This window comes from Maniola hyperantus, chromosome 12, assembly GCF_902806685.2.
Source record: "Maniola hyperantus chromosome 12, iAphHyp1.2, whole genome shotgun sequence".
Taxonomy (NCBI): domain Eukaryota; kingdom Metazoa; phylum Arthropoda; class Insecta; order Lepidoptera; family Nymphalidae; genus Maniola; species Maniola hyperantus.
Genome location: NC_048547.1, coordinates 12,461,536 through 12,481,646, shown reverse-complemented (window position 1 = coordinate 12,481,646; position 20,111 = coordinate 12,461,536). Strand labels below are relative to the sequence as shown.

At 39.9% G+C, this 20,111-nt stretch overlaps 2 protein-coding genes across 6 annotated transcripts in view; one reads left to right on the top strand and one right to left on the bottom strand.

The window, feature by feature from the left end:
• LOC117987055 (oxamate amidohydrolase proenzyme-like) overlaps window positions 1-3,101 on the bottom strand; it is a 33,770-nt gene extending 30,669 nt beyond the window's left edge. The window contains exon 1 of the mRNA XM_069502333.1: window positions 3,035-3,101. The gene's annotated coding sequence lies outside the window, so the exon portion shown is untranslated. The remainder of the gene's footprint in view (window positions 1-3,034) is intronic.
• Window positions 1-20,111, top strand: part of aralar1 (calcium-binding mitochondrial carrier protein aralar1) — a 26,711-nt gene extending 6,600 nt beyond the window's left edge. For 4 of the 5 annotated variants that reach the window (XM_034974283.2, XM_034974279.2, XM_034974282.2 and 1 more), the window contains exons 2-16: window positions 210-348; window positions 786-962; window positions 1,601-1,692; window positions 5,545-5,739; window positions 6,734-6,972; window positions 8,785-8,875; window positions 10,976-11,051; window positions 12,097-12,305; window positions 13,153-13,233; window positions 14,048-14,260; window positions 14,954-15,076; window positions 16,227-16,329; window positions 17,011-17,101; window positions 17,930-18,120; window positions 18,571-20,111. In XM_034974283.2, the coding sequence (XP_034830174.1) occupies window positions 833-962; window positions 1,601-1,692; window positions 5,545-5,739; window positions 6,734-6,972; window positions 8,785-8,875; window positions 10,976-11,051; window positions 12,097-12,305; window positions 13,153-13,233; window positions 14,048-14,260; window positions 14,954-15,076; window positions 16,227-16,329; window positions 17,011-17,101; window positions 17,930-18,104 (1,818 nt within the window). In that variant the 5' untranslated portion in view covers window positions 210-348; window positions 786-832 and the 3' untranslated portion in view covers window positions 18,105-18,120; window positions 18,571-20,111. Of the gene's footprint in view, window positions 1-209; window positions 349-785; window positions 963-1,015; window positions 1,104-1,185; window positions 1,217-1,600; window positions 1,693-5,544; window positions 5,740-6,733; window positions 6,973-8,784; window positions 8,876-10,975; window positions 11,052-12,096; window positions 12,306-13,152; window positions 13,234-14,047; window positions 14,261-14,953; window positions 15,077-16,226; window positions 16,330-17,010; window positions 17,102-17,929; window positions 18,121-18,570 lie in introns of those variants that run through there. The other variant, XM_069502321.1, reaches the window with a different exon arrangement.

Genomic DNA, 20,111 nt, shown 5'->3' with positions numbered 1-20,111 from the left:
TCTGCACTGTGCTACGCCACCTGCGTCTCAACCTACTCTAGACTAAACAGTGCATGATATAAAGTCAGCATTCGTTGTCTCCTTTATATATTAATCAGAGATTTACGATATCTGTTTAACATTCTGTTTAACATTACACAAGCGATAGATATCTTTATGGCTGTATTAATTTATTGCTAACTCCACTAATTTCAAAAACCTTGTTACAGGGGGCTGGTTATTTAAAACGGGCCGATACCGACCGACTCTATGAGATTTTCCTCAAATATGCGACAGTAGAGAAAAATGGAGAAAAACATATCACTTCTGATGATTTCGTGCGAAAGTTTCTCGGATTGTTTGTTGAAGGTAAGAAGAAATTTATATGTTTATGACTGCCCCGTTGATCTATTGGGCAACTTATTCAGCTGAACCCTGCAGCATGAGCTCACAGGTTCGAGTCCTGGGTGGGCCAACAATTTATTGATTATGCCTGCGACTTCGTCCGCGTGGATTTAGGTTTTCAAAAATCGCGTGGGAACTATTTGATTTTCCGGGATAAAAAGCCTATGTCCTTCCCCGGGATGCAAGCTATCTCTGTACCAAATTTTGTTAAAATCGGTTGAACGGATGGGCCGTGAAAAGATAGTAGACAGATTGTCAGACACACTTTCATGATGGCCAATTGTGAGACGAGCCGCGTTGTGATACTCTGAGTAAGCAACCCTCTGGATACAGTATTCCCCTTTGGGGTAGGATGTCAAAAACATATTATCAAGATGTCCTTAAATTTTTTTTAATTCCAGATGACTACAACAAGGAGTCAGTGCGACTCATCGCGGGTATTGTGGACATGGACAAGGACGGCTACATCTCATTCTCGGAGTTCCAGGCCTTCGAGGGGCTGCTGTGCGTGCCAGACGCGCTCTACAAGACTGCCTTCCAGCTGTTCGACACTAACGGCAACGGGCTCGTCGCTTTTGGCAAGTTTGATCAGCTCTAGGACAAGTACACACTGTGGTCCAAGATCGAAAGACGGCTAAGTCTTGGTCTTGGAGTTCCAGGCCTTCGAGGAGCTTCTGTGCGTGCCGAACGCGCTCTACAAGACTGCCTTCCAGCTGTTCGTCACTAACGGCAACGGGCTTGACGCTTTTGGTGAGTTTGATCAGCTCTAGGACAAGTACACACTGTGGTCCAAGATCGAAGGACACTAACGGCAACGGGCTCGTCGCTTTTGGTAAGTTCGATCACCTCTCTGGAACAGCTTATCTCCAAGACCTACTGGTTTGGGATCTTCAATAAAGTTAATTTTGTGTCACAAATTGTCCTCAAGTTTTTATATCTTCATATTACAGGTTTACCAATATTTACTTCCCAAGTAGCTATTCAAAAAATTATTTTTTGAAGAAAAACTTGACACTTATCAACTTAATCAGTACCCTTATTACAAATGCGAAAATGTGTTGGCTTGTTGGTTTGTCCTTCAATCACGTCGCAACAGTGCAACGGATTGACGTGATTTTTAGACATCTGAAACGGGGTACCAAAAGTACGGATTCGTGGTACTTACAGATTTTTTAAAACTAGTATCAAATAACGCCTAATTTGTCTTATTTTGCAGATGAGTTCGCGGAGGTCATGCGCAAAACGGCGTTACACAAAAAGCTGCCATTTAATATGGAAAGCACGTTCGTACGGCTGTATTTCGGAAAGGTAACATTTCATACAATACAATACAAGACATTTCACCGCGATTAATAGCCTCATCTGGTGACAGAAGGGCTGGCTCATTTTTTGCGCAACGGATCAGCCTGGCTGTTCAGCGCGGAAATGCAGCCAGTATTCTTGGCACCATTCCACGCGGGCATGATTTGTACAGTAATTAGATAAGGCTAGCTTAAGTTTTATTGTAATATTTTCATTTCAAAAAATCAATAATATTGGCACCGATTCCGTTGTATTTCTCTAAACTAAATTTAGAGTATCTGCATCCTTTTCTTTTTAACAATGGTAAAAAGGGACAGAACATGAACTTTACATTTAAAGACTCTACAAATTTTAGTGCACGCTACAAATTTAAACAGTATCGCACTGTGCGCTAAAATCACGGGTTTGGCCACCTAAAAATTAAATTTAAAATTGTCAAACTGCGTCTGTCCTTTTCATATTACATTAGTAAGAAGAGCATGCGAATACTCTAAAATTAGGTTGTGCTCAGAATCAGTACCATTATCTACTTATTCTAAGTATACATCCTGTACTCTACATTGTCAAAGTTACTTCCCGCTGTCTGTCCCTCTGTACGATTAGATCTTTTAAACTACGCAATGGATTTTAATGCGGCTTTCATCAATACATAGAGCGATTCAAGAGGAAGGTTTATATGTATAGTTTAATATTGTTTGGGGTTCATTTGCTGAAATATGACGACAATTGTTCGAGATGTCGGAAGAAATCAAGCCGACTGAAAGCTTTTATCGAAAATGCTGTCTTATTCTATTGAAATATAGCAAAAATTACCACACTGACACCACTTTAATATCTACATTGCGGGTGTAGTGAGCCAGCAATAGGTTGATCATGATGATGATGACATCTAAATAAATTTAAAATCTATAATATAAAAATGAATCACTAAATGTGTTGCTTATCGCAAATCTCGAGAACAGCTAAACCGATTTCGCTAATTCTTTTTTTATAATATTCCTTGAAGTACGAGGATGGTTCTTACGAAGAGACAAATTTAAAAAATTGCCTGAAAAAGAATCGACTGTTAGGCGGTAGGTACGAAGCTCGCCGGGGCAGCTAGTTTAAAATAATAATCAACCAATGGTACTGATTCTAATGGCAACTTAGAGTATTCGCATCTCCTTCAAATAAGAATAGGAGAGACAAACTTAATTTAATTTGAAACTGAAAGTCTCAATTTTTTTTATTTTCCGTCCTTTTTTAAGCAATATTGAAAAGAAAAATATGCGGATACTATGAAATTTAGTTTAGAGAAAGACAGAATCAGAATCGATGCCATTAAATATAAAAATATACGTTTACTTACCTAGGTTGGTCTTTCCTTACCTAGGTTCGCACTTCGCACAGTTCGAAAGCCAGTATGAGAAATGTTCATAATTTTACTAACCCCTTCGGTCAATGTAACGTGCTTTTATAACTTCGGCTCCATTGTAAACAAACGGTTGTTCAATGTAAACAATTGTAAACAAACAGTTTACCACTAAACAATCGGATGGGAAAGGTGACCGTCACAGTGATTAAATATCTAGCGTCAATATACCTTTGACTTTCAAAGATATAACCCTTAGGGTGTTTATACACGAGCCACGGCACGATAAAATACGATGACTTTTAGCTCCATATAGTGCATAGTTATAGGAAAAGGTGACTGACTGACTGATCTATCAACGCACAGCTCAAACTTGGATCACTCAGGATCGAGCTGAAATTTAGCATGTAAATAGCTATTATGACGTAGGCATCCGCTAAGAAGGGGTTTTTGAAAATTCAACCCGTAAGGGAGTAAAATAGGGGGTAGAAATTTATGTAGTCCACGCGGACGAAGTCGCGAGTGTTAAATAGTACCTAGTGCATAAATTTTGAGAAGTCTTGGCATATTTGCTCTATTTGGCAACTGTTATGTCAAAAGTACGATTTTAGTCTATGTCTATGTATATATATAAAAGGAAAGGCTGACTGACTGATCTATCAACGCACAGCTCAAACTACTGGACGGATCGAGCTGAAATTTGGCATGTAAATAGCTATTATGACGTAGGCATCTGCTAAGAAGGGGTTTTTGAAAATTCAACCCGTAAGGGCGTAAATTAGGGGGTAGAAATTTGTGTAGACCACGCGAACGAAGTCGCCGGCATAAGCTAGTTTATGAATATTTGTAAATTATTGTATTTGAAGCAGTGATAGCCTAGTGGTTAGGACGTCCGCCTTCTAAACGGAGGTCGGGGGTTCGATCCCGGGTACGCACCAATTATGTGCGTTTTAATTAATTAAATATCACTTGCTTTAACGGTGAAGAAAACATCGTGAGGAAACCTGCATGCCTGAGAGTTCTCCATAATGTTCTCAAAGGTGTGTGAAGTCTACCAATCCGCACATGGCCAGCGTGGTAGTCTATGGCCAAAACCCTTCTCACTCTGAGAGGAGACCCGCGCTCTGTAGTGAGCCGGTGATGGGTTGATCATGATGATGATGATTGTCTTTACATCAATATAGTCATTGTACTATTGTGATAACACTGCTTTATTTTATTCTAAGGGCGTTTATACACGAGCCACCGCACGACACGATTTGCGGTCACGATACACTACACACGAGGTTTTTCCGTACGTTTTCCCACTATAGTCGATATCATTGACACTAATATTCATTGTAATTAGTAACATTAATTTTACTTTCGATGTTATATGTCCGCGTGGAATTTAGTTTTTGGAATATTCTTTTACTATTAAGTCAATTGTCGATTTCCTGTCTTATCTTATCTTGTGGGATACGATAGTGTAAAATATTTATCTATCTTAATCTTTTTCCTTTTACGCTGTTTATACTGCTAGTGGATATAATGTCGATTTCAATTAATTGGGTATTTGCCTACTTTTGAATTTGATAAATATTATTACTTTATTATAAATTAGGATAAAAATAATGACGTACACTGAAAAAAATATTAAAATCCAACAAAGATTTACAAAGTTACAGGCATTTTAATTTTGGAGTGGGAGGGTCTTCTATCCCTTTCTCGTAATACGAAAATTTGTATGAAACCGCACGAAGCTACTATGGCATTAGTAGGTGTGACGACAAACTGCTGTATCGCTATCTCTGTCGATAATCAGAAATATTTAAATGCTTATAACTTTTTTGTTATTTGATCGATTTAATTAGTTTTTTCAGTTTACGTCATTATGTTTATTCTAATTTATAATAAAGTTATAAAAAAAATTGGAGTCAAAAACCCAATTAAGATAAGGTGGTCTATACACTTTCAATTCAATTAAGAACTAATTGGAGTAATTAGATAGGTACTTATTTTGATTAGTAGGTACATGAATGAAAACGTTTACAAACAGCTACAAAATTAATGTGCTAATTAATTATCCGTAGGTTCGCGTTCATTTTTGTTTATAAGTATTAAATTTTCTGAAAAGTTTTCTTAGAACCTCCTTTTTCTACAACCGCACCGCACGCCACCGCAAACAATTCCAACCTCACCACCTGGGTGTCTGGAACACTTCGACCACCCGTTGTGCCAGATCCTTCTTTCCACGCAACATGCAAACTGTGGAAATCAACTTCCTCCGGCGGTGTTCCCATTAGATTACAACATGGGGTTATTCAAGGGGCGGACCAACAAATTCCTGAAAGGCTGGCAGCACATTGGCGGTTCCTCTGGTGCTGCAAATGTTCATGCAATCACTTGACATCAGGTGACTTATCGTACAAAATGTCGAGAACATACGACTGTAGTACGGAACCCTCAGTGCGCGGGCCTGACTCGCACTTGCCCGGTTTTTTTTAATGAAATATCTCGTATTGCAGGACAAGAAACGGCTAGTGACGTACCCTGAGTTCAGTCAGTTCCTACACGACTTCCACGAAGAATACGGAGTAGAAGCGTTCAAGAAATGCGACAAGGATGGTAGTGGCTTCATCACCGCGGCCGACTTCCGCGACATCATGCTCGACATCAAGAACCACCTTCTCACCAAGGAGTTGAAGAACAAAGTTATTATGGTAAGTGATCAAAACGTCATATAGGTATGAGTGACAAAAACAACGCTCTACAAAGCCGAAATGTCATCCTAAAGACCAATATACATTACTTTCTGCCGCGTACGTACGTACCTACGTAAAAATTTAATAAGTATAAGTGCCGCAAATTGCTATAGCGCTGGAACCATGCTTATTAACATCGAAATGACGTCATTTTGACGTCAGCCGAAATAAAAATCTACCATCAGCTCGAAACTTCAGTCTAGTGCTGTCGCCACCAAAATGGTGGCCACGCGCATTAGCAATTGCGGGGCTTATACCTATGTACCTAATTTATTTTCAAGCCTGTTTCGATTAATGTATTAGGCTATTAGCATACTTACACTTATCAATTGGTGAACTTTATTTTGTTACCAAAATAACTTGATATCATACGCTGATAATAAATATAACACGAAATACGAGTTTAAAGTTACAATACTCATCATATTATGTACAAACAATATATTGACGTCATTTCCTTGATATACCTATTTTGTCTACCAATCAATATACACATGATCCACCCTAGCTTATGCCCGCGACTTCGTCCGCGTGGACTACACAAATTTCGATACCCTATTTTTGCCCCTTAGGGGTTGAATTTTCAAAAATTCTTAGCGGATGCCTACGTCATAATAGCTATCTGCATGCCAAATTTCAGCCCGATCCGTCCAGAACTTTAAGCTGTGCGTTGATAGATCAGTCAGTCAGTCAATCCTTTTATCTTTTTAAGACTAGCTTATGCTCGCGACTTCGTCTGCGTAGACTACACAAATGTCCTCTATTTCACCCCCTAAGGGGTTGAATTTTCAAATAAAATTCTTAGCGGATGGGTACGCCACAATAGCTATCTGAATGCTAAATTTCAGCCTGATCCGTCCTGTAGTTTGAGCTGTGCGTTGATAGATCAGTCAGTCAGTCAGTCACCTTTTCCTTTTATATATTTAGATTTGCTATTTCATGTCCTTTCCAGGCTGCCGGCTTCCCTCAAGGCGAGCGCAAGATCAGTTTCCCCTACTACATGGCATTCAACTCGCTCCTTAACAACATGGAACTTATCAAGCGAGTGTACCTCAACGCGACCAACGGGCATCGAACCCAGGAGGTTACCAAGGAGGAGTTTCTACATTCTGCGCAAATGATGAGCCAGATCACGCCGCTGGAGGTGGATATACTGTTCACACTATGTGACAGGATCCATCAGACGAACGGGTACGATGCTTCTATTAAGAAATTTTAAAGATTCAGCATTAATAATATGATATTTGTTACTTGCATAATATAGTATACACATGCACGCACACACACGCTCGCAAACACACACACGCACACACATACATACACACACACACAGACCCACCATTATTTATTTTTCATTTAGTTTTTATTTAATCTTTTAAGGGTTCTAGGGTCTGTCTGTCTGTCTGTCGGTCATTGTGATGTAATCCTAAATTTATAATTTTTAGATTTTTCCCCTTATGTCTGCTATAAGACCTACCTACCTGTCAAATTTCATGATTCTAAGTCAACGGGAAGTACCCTGTAGGTTTCTTTGACAGAGACAGCCAACGAAGTGATCCTATAAGGGTTCCTTTTTTCCTTTTGAGGTACGGAACCCTAAAAATTGCCAAATCACCCTGAACTTCATTTTGTAGGTCATCAAGAATCCATGATAAATTGATAAGCAATCAGTTAAGTCTACTATGACGAGTTGTAACTGTAAAGTGTATCGTAGTATCGAAGTGATGATAGCTTATCAAGTTATCAGTGATCACGTTATCTATTACGTGATTACACGATCGCGCGACGTGTTATCGACAGATCGTTAACACTCATTAGTTAACCATTAACCAAATGATTGAATGAGAAACTTTGATCATTTTCTATATTGGTAGGGTACATGCAAAAATATAGTTAGCATAAAGCAGAGATAACACGCGTTATTTTTAACTAGCTTAGAGCGGGGGCACACGATGCGTTGCGGCGGTGCGGTGTTGCTGCGTCGTCTTACATAGAAATATCTGTGGCATGTCACACGATGCGCTCCGGTGCCGCACCGGACTTGCAATCACCGAGACAAGGCGGGGAGGGGTGAATGCGTTTATGCGTCACAAGAAAGGGCACTGTCCAACGCTGCTACGCATCGTGAACCCCCAGTCTTATACTGAGGGCACACGATGCGTTGCGGCGCTGCACCGCAAAGTTTTCACCGTATCAGCGGGCACACGAGCGGTGCGGCGCTGCAACGTTGTTATGTCGCAGCGGGGCCGTAGCAGCGTTGGACAGTGCCCTTCCTTGTGACGCATAAACAACAGAGCGGTGGCGCTCCGACGTTGCAACGCATTCACCCCTTCCCGCCTCGTAACAGTGGTTGCAAGTCCGGTGCAGCGCCGGAGCGCATCGTGTGACATGCCACAGATATTTCTAAGACGCAGTGACACCGCTCCGGCGCCGCACCGCCGCCGCAACGCATCGTGTGCCCCTGCTCTTATTCCCGAGACTTCGTTCACGCTACTTCTTCTTTAAATGCTGTCTCCTATCAGAGGTTGGCAATCATTAGGGCTATCTGCACCTTGGACACTGCTGCGCGGAAAAGAGATCGGGTACTCTTCCCGTACCATTGTTGGCGTAAATTCTTAAGCCACGATGTTCTTCTTCGCCCGGGTGGATTCTTAAGCCACGGTGTTCTTCTTCGCCCGGGTGGATTCTTAAGCCACGGTGTTCTTCTTCGGCCAAGTGGGCTTCTGCTGGCTATTTCCCCCTGAATCCTTTCCTCCCGGAAACTGGAGGAGGTCGTATTTGCTATTTCTCATAAAGTGGCCGAAGTACTCTAACTTCCGCACTTTTATGGTCCAGAATTTCAAGATCTTTGCTTAGCCTTTGTAGTACTGTTGGATTTTTGACACGCTGTACCCAAGAAATTAGTCGCGAGCATTAGCTAGTTAGGTATAATATTATATTAATTGAATATTTAAATAGTTACTCACCTATATTTCATATTATATTTGTACCGTTTCTTTACAGTCGCATCATATACAACGATCTGAACTCGATAACACCTGAACAGTACTTCAAACAAGTAACACGAAGAGTCGCAGAAATTAAAGCAGTTTCGGTGAGTGTTATCTCTTTCCCACACACGATTACTCAAATACATCTGTCTCATTTTAACACAAAACTAACGAATTCTTTCAGGAGCAGTGCGTGAGATGTGCGATTTTGATGTATGTTAGCGAATATTAGTCTGTATTAAGTGTTTTAGTGTTATGAAAGTTTTGATTTTATAGAAGTTTGCCCGTTGTTAACTATCCAAAAAAACCCAATCCAATAAAAAAACCCGATTTCTTGCTATTTAAAAGTTTTGGGTCCATAGTGCGTAAGAACGCAACGCATACACGGAGAATGCTATGTGTAACTTTTAACTTTTTAGAAACATCAGTTTTTATAAATTCCCATGTTTTTGCGCGATAACTAATTAAAAAAATTAAGGTTAGCCGCTTTTTAGAAAAAGGATTGCATCTTTACGTTAACTCGCTCGGGGAGGTGGTCCAACCCAATCAATCGACTGCCGAAGAAAAATCTTACAGTACGCCGCCAAAAGTGATGAACATCGATCTTTAGAAGGAGATAGCAGATTTGTAGAGCACCGTCTCGGTCGTTGAGGCCGACAAAACGTCATATGGGTATGAGTGACAGAGCCAACGCTCTACAAAGAAATGTCATTCTAAAGGCTGATGTTCATCACTTTCGGCCGCCTACTGTACTAACAGTTTACCGAGTTTACCAAACAGTTGGCAACTTCTATAGAATTGAACTGTGAACATTACAAAGAATTGTTTTTTTGGAAACATCACTAACTTACCGCTGTTTATTTCTCTCTTTCTTTCACTGCTCAATAAAGGAGGAGGTAAATATGATAAGTGAGCCTTTTCGATTTGTAGACTTTTTGGACAGCATCCTGGTGAGTACTGACGACATTGGAGTTTATGATGTTTCTATATCCTTTCTTCTTCACGGTGAAGTCTTGACTACTCTTTTTCATTTGTATTTCTTACATCTGTAGGACTTTTACGGGGTGATTATGTATCTCGCGACAGGCGTAAATCTTGCGATCATTGCTGTCAAACGTCCGGCTAGAGAGAGACAGCAATGGCCACAAAGCAAAATAAGAAGAAGACGAAGAGAGACAGCAAATGAACTGTCCGATTGCTACTGCTGTCGCGTTGCTGTCGCTACTGCAACGTTTTACGTAATCACCCCGTAGTTTCATTCAGCGAGTGGTTTAGTAAAATTGGTACAGTTTTCGTTCGGAATTGGTGTTACAAATAAATCGACACGCGTTGGTCGTATACCTTAAGGTATATAATGAAGTTGATTTTTTTTTAAAGTTATACGCGTGTATGATAACTTGAGAACTGTCTGGTAACATGTATAGTGTCCGGCAAATAACTTGGACCTGCAGCAGCGTAGTGGGAGAAAGTTGGCGAATCCGGGAATCGAAAGTCGACGTATCAACCAATCCCGTGCACTCGTGCCGACTGATCAACCAATCGCGTGCACCCGCCATTCGTCAGCCAATCGCGTCAATACTCAACTTGTTTGCCGGGCACTGTACAAGAAGAGACTGGCACATATTTTGGCCAGGCACAGCCCATAGCATTTTTCACTGCCAAATCATTTTCGACTGTTTACTTTGGAATAATATCGAAATCAACTGCTGGTCGGACTTTCCCATTTAGTAGTTCACTCTGCTTTTACTCTCGGCGACTAGTATTTGTCTAGTATTTTCGACATTATTTCAACGTTAGTAAATTCGATAATTGTTTGGCAGTGAAAAATGCTCTGCGCTTGTAGACCCTGGGGCCATGCAGTGTTAGAGCAAAAATAATAATTACGAGACATTTCACCGCGATTAATAGCCTCATCTGGTGACAGAAGGGCTGGCTCATTTCTTGCGCAACGGCGGAAATGCAGCCAGTACTCGTTTATTCTTGGCATGATTTGTATATTCATTAGATAAGGCTAACTTATGGTTTTATTGTAATATTTTCTAGTAAAAAAAGTCTGTTTTAATATTTTTATTTTGTGCTGGCCATATTTGTTAACATTAAATACGCCACGAGACAATCCACAAGTGCTTGGAAACATTTTCATTACCTTCAGTCCCTTGTGATATAACAGAAAGGAGATGAATATGCTGTTGATTTTGTTCCAGAGTCCGGAAGAGAGAGGCATCTTGATACAAATCCTAGAAAGCACATATAGGTTCACGCTCGGCTCTATAGCTGGTGGCAAGTATTAGACTAACAATTCATCTTCTTTGTGGAAGTACATGTAATGAAAAAGCAAAGTAATGCTGAGATCTATAGAGCTTACTTTCACTTTGCTCAGACTTAAGTTTGAGTTAAAACGAGGCAATTAGATAGAGCCTCAATAGCTCAACCGGTAAAGGAGTGGACTGAAAACCGAAAAAGGTCGACGGTTCAAACCCCGCCCGTTGCACTATTGTCGTACCTACTCCTAGCACAAGCTTGACGCTTAGTTGGAGAGGAAAGGGAATATTAGTCGTTTAACATGGCTAATATTCTTTTTAAAAAAAATTACAGTGGTATAACGCTGTCTTAATAGTGTCTTAAGTCTGAGCAAAGTCAAAGTACGCTCTATAGATCTCAGCCAGACCTTCGGTTAGCTCAAGTCAAATTGCGGAAGTTGCCAAATAATGCAGAATTTGACTTTTTTTTATTTAGATACAAGTTAGCCCTTTTGTGCGATTGCAACTCGCCAGATCAAGTCTTTAACCTAATATTATAGCCAAATTATAAATTTATTCAGAAGTTCTAAATGAAGATATTTCTACACTGAGAATATCTTCATTTTTAGGGTTCCGTACCTCAAAAAGAAAAACGGAACCCTTATAGGATCACTTTGTTGTCTGTCTGTCTGTCTGTCAGTCAAGAAACCTACAGGGTAGGTACTTCCCGTTGACCTAGAATCATGAAATTTGGCAGGTAGGTAGATCTTATAGCTGACATTTGGGGAAAAATCTGAAAACCGTAAATTTAGGGTTAGATCACACAAAAAAAATTAAATTGTGATCATGAACTAATAATTAGTATTTCCAATTTCGAAGTTAGATAACTATGTCAAGTGGGGTATCATATGAAAGGGTTTTACCTCTGCATTCTAAAACAGATTTTTATTTATTTTTATGTATCATAATTTTTGAATTATCGTGCAAAATGACGAAAAATACCACTAGTATACGGAACCCTCAGTGCGCGAGCCTGACTCGCACTTGGTCGGTTTTTTGAAGTTTTTATAAAACTATGTTTTTAGCTGTGGGAGCATCAGCAGTATACCCCATAGATCTAGTGAAGACGCGAATGCAGAACCAAAGAACGGGCTCCTTTATCGGTGAAGTTGCGTATAGAAACTCTATGGACTGCTTCAAGAAGGTCGTTCGACACGAGGGCTTGTTTGGCCTTTATAGAGGACTGGTCCCGCAACTGATCGGAGTCGCTCCAGAAAAGGCCATTAAATTGACGGTAAGTCCCATATAAACCTCAACAAAATAATTAAAACTTAGACCATTCGACTCAAGGGCGTATTTGGTCTTTACAGAGACTTTAATAGTCTATGGTTGATCTGTTTCCTAGCAGAAAAGTTTTTTGTTCTTTTATCTTATTTAAAAAGGTCTTCTGTGTTTGGCCTCTGTTTAGGACCTAAGAGTAGTCCTATCATTGATCTGATCGATACAATGAGGTTTCCAGGCAACGTTCGAAAAAAAATTCATTGATGGCGCTGAATTCTACAACTGCTGAAAACTACAATTTTTTATCTTTAGTGGTGGAAGTTTTCAGCGCCATCCATGAAAATTTTCTCGAACGTTAAAATAAAATAAAATAAAAATAAAAATCAACTCAACTTATTCAAATCAACTTTTACAAGTACTTTCGAATAGTCGGATGCATCTACCACTGGTTCGGAATGCCTTTCCTACCGAGAAGAACCAGCAAGAAACTCGGCGGTTGCTCTTTTCAAAACCTGCCTGGAAACCTCCTCATTGCCCGTAACGCACATTTTTGTCGAAAGATTTTTCTGGTCCCTGAATTGATCATAGAATAGGTCCTCGCGAAAAGACCAATTTCTTTAATCTTTAAAGGTTTTTGATTGAGGCTATATTTGCAAATACATTCCTCTAATCATTTGAAATTCCTATCGAGCGGGATTGAATAAAAAATTCTAAATAATATCTGTCCCGGCTGTACTCACGTGTTTAGTCGACGTTAGCCCGACTAGTTTCGAACCCATCCGGGGTCCTTTTTCAAGGGAGTCCGTTCGCGCACGCGCCGCGGTTTTGACTGACTTGAATAAAAAATGTTTTGTTTACAGATGAATGACCTGGTTCGCGATAAATTTATGGACAAGAATGGAAATATCACGTTACATGGAGAAATTATTGCTGGTGCTTGCGTGAGTATCAAAAATATTGCAATTTATACATTATCTACTTTCATAAATTTTGAAATTGGGGTAATTAGTTTGAGCCTTTTTGACTGTCCGTCTATCCGTCTGTCTGTTGTGTCTATCAAGAAAACCTATAGGATACTTCTCGTTGACCTAGAATCATGAAATTTGGCAGTTATGAGGCGGGGGGATGCCTCGCACACCCGCGCTATCCGCATCGGGTAAGCGCGGGGGCTGTGCGGATGTGCGGGGCGTCCGCACCCCGATCGCCATCTCGACCTGTCGCGTACATGCGCTATGTCGCGCGGCCATATAGCAAAAGTAAAGGAAAATAAACGAAAACCGTGAATTTGTGGTCACATTACAAAAAAAGTGTGTTCACTAAAAGAAAAAATTATTATGTCGTTTGTGCACTCGTCCGTATTCGGTTCGCATCCGTGATTCTTCGAAGTGGCCGTCATACAAATTTCTCATTCGATCCGTATTTTTTACGGAATCCGTGATTTCACGGACGAGTGCACAAACACCCTTAAAAAACAATATATAGATGGCGCAGTCCGTCATTAATTTGCAGTGTTCTACATAAAAGTGTTAGGTATTATCCTGTACGATAGTACGGATACGGTACGATACGGTTTAGAGCCTCAATAGCTCAACTGGTAAAGGAGTAAACTGAAAACCGAAAGGTCGACGGTTCAAACCCCGCCGGTTGCACTATTGTCGTACCTATTCCTAGCACAAGCTTCACGCTTAGTTGGAGAGGAAAGGGGAATATTAGTCATTTAACATGGCTAATATTCTTTAAAAAAAATCGTTTTAGGCTGGCGCGTCTCAAGTAGTATTCACAAATCCTCTGGAAATAGTGAAGATCCGATTACAAGTGGCGGGCGAGATTGCGGCCGCGAGCAAAGTGCGCGCCTGGTCCGTCGTGAAGGACCTGGGACTCTTCGGTCTATACAAGGGGGCTCGAGCCTGCTTGCTCAGAGATGTTCCCTTCAGTGCTATCTACTTTCCTGCATACGCTCATGTGAAGGTATGTACCATCGAGGCTCCACCACAGAAACCATACTATCCATACTAATGTTATGTTCTTAAGTATGGGTTATCTGGAAGAGATCACTGGTAGTGATATGGTCGTCCGTTGTTTTAAGCATAATATCCTGTATTTTTTGTTAATTTTTTGTTGTATTAATTTTTTTAAATTAAATTAAATTAACGTTATAAATGCGAAAATGTGTCTGTCTGCTAGCTTTTCACGACCCACGTTTTACCGATTTTACGGGTACAAAGATACCTTGCATTTTTGGTATGGGACATACTGGCTACTTTTTGTCCCAAAGAGTTTCGACGGGATTTTGGGAAATCTAATTTCCCGTGGACGAAGTTGCGGGCTTTACCTATTTGGTATAGAAATAGCTTGCTTGTATATAAGTCAGATATAAGCTACTTTATATTTCGAAAAATCGAGGAGTTCCCATAGGATTATAAAAACTGAAACCTACGCGAAGTGCCGGGCATCTTCCAGGTACAGAAGGCTTACTACAGAAAGACGTTTAAATGAATAGCGACTTTTGGCACGACGCAATAAAGTGCAATTCGGCTTGCATAGCGCTTCAGTATAAATTTAACAAATGCCTTTCTCTTTCTGTCTCTATCTCTTTTCTCTATCTTTCTCTCTCTCTCTTTCTTTTGTCACTCTCTGACGTCATTTGTCTCTTGTTTACAGGCGAAGTTCGCGGACGAGAACGGGTACAATCACCCGCTAACCCTCCTAGCAGCGGGAGCTATCGCAGGCGTGCCGGCCGCCTCATTAGTTACCCCTGCTGACGTCATCAAGACTAGGTTACAGGTAATTGAAAACTTCTTTAGGCACAATAGCCGATTTTGGGATGGGTAACTCACCTCACTCAAGGTCGCATCACCGACATGCTAATGTTAATAGTGCTCAGAGTGGCGATAAATGTAAAAACTAAACTAATGTTTATGGTTTTAATTTGCATATGAAATTTTAATTTTCGATACTACAAATAATTTTAAAATCCAAAAAAACATTTCATAGTTTTAAGTTTTCAATTCTGTTGGCAATTAATAAAATAATTTTTATAAATAAAATAAAATAGCCTTTATTCACTGATACACTAGTTTTACATCTTATATTACTAACTAAACGTATTACTAATTTCTTATTTCCTATTATTTAATTATCCTATCCTACATAATTTATTCTAAAAAATTAGTAACACCAGCAGTTTACAGTTCAGGTTGTCCTCTTTGGACATAGGCCTCCTCTAGACTTCTCCATTTTTTCCTATCTAACGCTAGTCCGCGCCAACCCTTTGGCAGGTCATCCTCCCATCTCCTCTGTGGCCGTCCTCTCGCTCTCTTTTTTATACTTATTACAAATAATTGCTCTGTAAAAATATTATTATTAGATCTTACTCCTGGTACACTTCATTTGTCTTATTCTCTAGAAGGTTAGTTTTGAGATATAGATAACGGGCACATACCACGATTAATTTGATGTATTTATTTGTCGATATTTCATCTTTTGGGTCTTGGTCACGACGGGACTGCGGTGCTGCGAGAGATGAAGTTCGAGCTGTCATGGGCATTAGCGAACTACCCTCTTTCTTGTTCTTTTCGCTGAAACTTTACGAGCAAAATACAAGATATGTCGTTAAACCACGAAATAGGCATAAAATTGTGGCGTTTGCCACAGGTGCAACTAGATGGCGCTATTCAAGCGATAACATTTCATGACGTAGTCCTGAGCAAATGTACCGCCTACAGTACTCGCACTAACGGAGTTTTCTGCAATCTGGACTATATATAGAAGTTTCAAGACACAACCGTCGGCCCAGCTGGCGCTACCGAGCACAACCAACCGCTCGGTGGGAGATCTCCCTTTGGTACGGTCGGGCTTGCACATCGCTCCCGTACAAAATCATTACAATCTTTTTTTGGCAGCTATAATTTAATTCTTCATTTAACTTCTCCAGGTGGTAGCCCGATCAGGACAAACGACGTACAACGGAGTAATAGATGCGACGAGGAAGATCTACGCCGAAGAAGGCGCTAGAGCGTTCTGGAAGGGAGCTATAGGTAAAGTTATCTATTCAAATAGGGATGTTGCCTTACCGAAAACCGTAAATTTGTGGTTCATCATCATCATCATGATCAACCCATCGCCGGCCCACTACAGAGCACGGGTCTCCTCTCAGAGTGAGAAGGGTTTTGGCCATAGTCTACCACGCTGGATATGTGCGGATTGGTAGACTTCACACACCTTTAAGAACATTATGCATAACGCTCAGGCATGCAGGTTTCCTCACGATGTTTTCCTTCACCGTTAAAGCAAGTGACATTTAATTAATTAAAACGCACATAGCTCCGAAAAGTTAAAGGTGTGTGCCCGGGATCGAACCCCCGACCTCCGATTAGAAGGCGGACGTCCTAACCACTAGGCTATCACAGCTTTACATTTTAATTTGTGGTTACATCACAAAAAAAAATTAAAATGTATTTACAAATTTCAAAGTAAGGTAACTATACCAAGCGAGGTATCATATGAAAGGGCTTTACGTGTACATTCTTAAACAAATTTATTTTTATTTTTATGCGTAATAGTTTTTGATTTATCGTGCAAAATGTCGAAAAAAATACCCGAATACGGAACCCTCGGTGTCCGCGAGTCTGAGTTGCACTTGGTCGGTTTGTATCTCTTGAGATGTGGAACCTTAAATATCTATGAACCCTAAATATTTTACTATATTTTTTTTACAGCGCGTGTGTTCCGATCGTCGCCTCAGTTCGCCGTTACTCTAGTTACATACGAAATTCTACAACGTCTCGTCTACGTCGACTTTGGAGGATCGTAAGTACAATATTTTTAACTATTGTACAATACGACAAGGCTCTTTTGACACTTGAATGACATTGACAGGGTAGTTGTAGAACAAAGGCAACCATTAGCAAATAAAATCTCAATTTTGCGGAATATATTGAAAATATCAATGTCGAAAATCCAGTAATTTTTATCTTTTTTTTATTTTTTTTTATTCAGATTCAAGTTAGCCCTTGACTGCAATCTCACCTGGTGGTAAGTGATGATGCAGTCTAAGATGATAGCGGGCTAACCTGGAAGGGGTATGGCAGTTTTTATTAAACCCATACCCCCTTTGGTTTCTACACGGCATTGTACCGGAACGCTAAATCGCTTGGCGGCACGGCTTTGCCGGCCGCCTAGCGGCTTTGATCTAATTTTAACTGAATGAGAAATTGGGAAAGCCGTCCTTGTTTCCAATTCTAGAAAAAATAATAAAAACGATTTATAGGCCACTAGCTTATACCCGCGACTTCGTCCGCGTGGAATTAGATTTTTAAAAATCCCGTGGGAACTCTGGTTTTCCGGGATAAAAAGTAGCCTATGTCACTTTACAGTTCTTTATCTATTACCCACGCAAAAATCACGTCAATCCGTTGCACCGTTGCGACGTGATTGAAGGACAAACCAATAAACCAACAAACCAGCACACTTTCACATTTATAATAGGGGTAGTGATTATAATAGGGATAGTGATGGACTTGCTACTTATCAACTTAGATAGTTTTAGACCCAAAAAAATGTACTAGCATTTCTTTTAGCGTAGTACCACACGCCGGATATGCGCTAGTCAAATCTGAACCAAAATTTTTCTTCCAGCCGACCAGCGGGTTCGGAGCAGACGATAGCAACGCCAACAGAAGAGACGTTCAAGAGACCTCATCACATCGGCGGCTACCAGGTCGCGATGCCGGTACTCACGGGCCTTGAGACGAAATTCGGCATCTCGCTGCCGAGGTTCTCCGCAGCCAAGCCACAAAACACGCAGAATTAGTGGACTATTGTGGACTGTAAGTGTGACTTTGAAAATATCAATTCTAGATTTCCAGTGAAATCCAGAGTCTTGAAAGCAGATCTGACAGCAGGTCTTTCGACTTACAAGATGATACTGAATATACGTTATGGATGCACAGAAATGTGCACGTTCTAAACTAGATGTCGCTATACGTAGTTCTATCGCGCTAGAAGTTTCCATCATACCAAACTGCAGAACACGCAGAATTAGTGCACTATTGTGGACTGTAAGTATTATTTATCCAAAATCTCGAGTCTGATTTTTCAGGATTACTGTTTAAGTATGTATTACTTTTCCAAAATCCGGTTTCTAGTTTTTCAGGAACGTCCAAAACTCCAGAAAATGGAGGAATGTGTCTTTATTATTTACTTAAAAAATAAAGCTAAACCAATTTATATTATTGATTTTCACTTTAAATAATAACAATTCCTGTTTTCTTTCGCAGGTAAGTTCCAATATTCATTGGTGGTTACTAAAATAAGATAGATATGTAAGTTATTAAAATAATATAATTAAATGAAAAATCAATTATTTATATTGCCCAAGCGAGAGTTGCTTTTGTATAAAAATAATTTATTAAGAAAAATGTGAATTAGTCTTAACATGTGAGTGATTCGATATATTGAGATTATTTGGTATAATGACTATATGAAAAGTTTAAGGCAGTGTTTCTTAATCTTCTACTGTTGACTCTATTCATAAAAAGTATCCTTAACGTCCGATAGATTAACTTACACCTAATACTAGCTTCCCACGGTGCGTGATTATCACGCACGGCCGACGAGGAAGTGTCTGCCCTAAAACGGATACTCTTCCCATGGTGGATCGGTTCGGGCTGGTCCGCAATATTACGCACCGTGGGAAGCCGGTACTAACATAGACGACCGATCAGATTGTCAGTCCAAAAGATTAGATTAAAACATGGGGTTATTAAAGGGGCGGACCAACAAATTCCTGAAAGGTCGGCAACGCATTGGTGGTTCCTCTGGTACTGCAAATGTTCATGGGCGGCGGTAATCACTTAACATCAGGTGACCCGCCTGCTCGTTGGTTGCCATTTTTTTTTAGTCGTCTAGAATAGAATGCGGTTGTACACAATTTCTAAATTTTATTAAAGCTGAGATCTATGGACCGTATGCTTTGCTCAAAATTTTTATTTGTAAGATGATATAGTGGTGATAATTAACACGTACTTAAAACTAAAGCTACGAGGGTTCCAAACGCGCCCAGGTCTGAGAAGAGCCCAGAACAAACTCAGCCAACTCATTAATTAAAAACTAAATAGTATTACTCCACTTAAATACGACTCGACGACACGACGACGAAAGTCACAAGGCTTGACAGTTTTAATAAGCACCATGGTACACTATTTTCCCACAAATAAACAAATTTATCTACAGCTGATCTTATCTGATCTAAGGCTGAGATCTACAGAGCGCACTTTGACTTAAGTCACTGTTGAAACGAGACAACGTTATGCCGCTGGCATAAATCTGTCTCGTTTTAACTGAAACTTAAGCCTGAGCAAAGTCAAAGTGCGCTCTGTATAATATTTCAACCTTAGTCCCATACAATAACCTAGGAAAAGTCGGCCGTCGTAGTATCTATCAGATTTGTAGATCGGTTTCAGACAAAATGCGGTTGTCTGTGTTAGTTTTAAACTATATATTTATTTAATTAGGCGAATATACAAAATTATGAAAATAAAATATACTTCAGGAAACACTGCTCTATATTATATTATACAATTACATATTAAATGCAGCATTTTGATTTTTTAGCTTTTGCATAAAAATAGCCAATTTTTTTATATACAATAGTCCTGAGCACCTCGCAGCATTTTTAGTAACTTTTAAGGTTATCTTTCAGCTTTTATCTACAAAACTAATCATATTTTTGAATACGCTGTAGGTTCTCGGTTCCAATATTGTACTGTGCTTTTATAAAGGCTTTTAGTTTTTGCGTTTATATTGTTTTATTGATTTG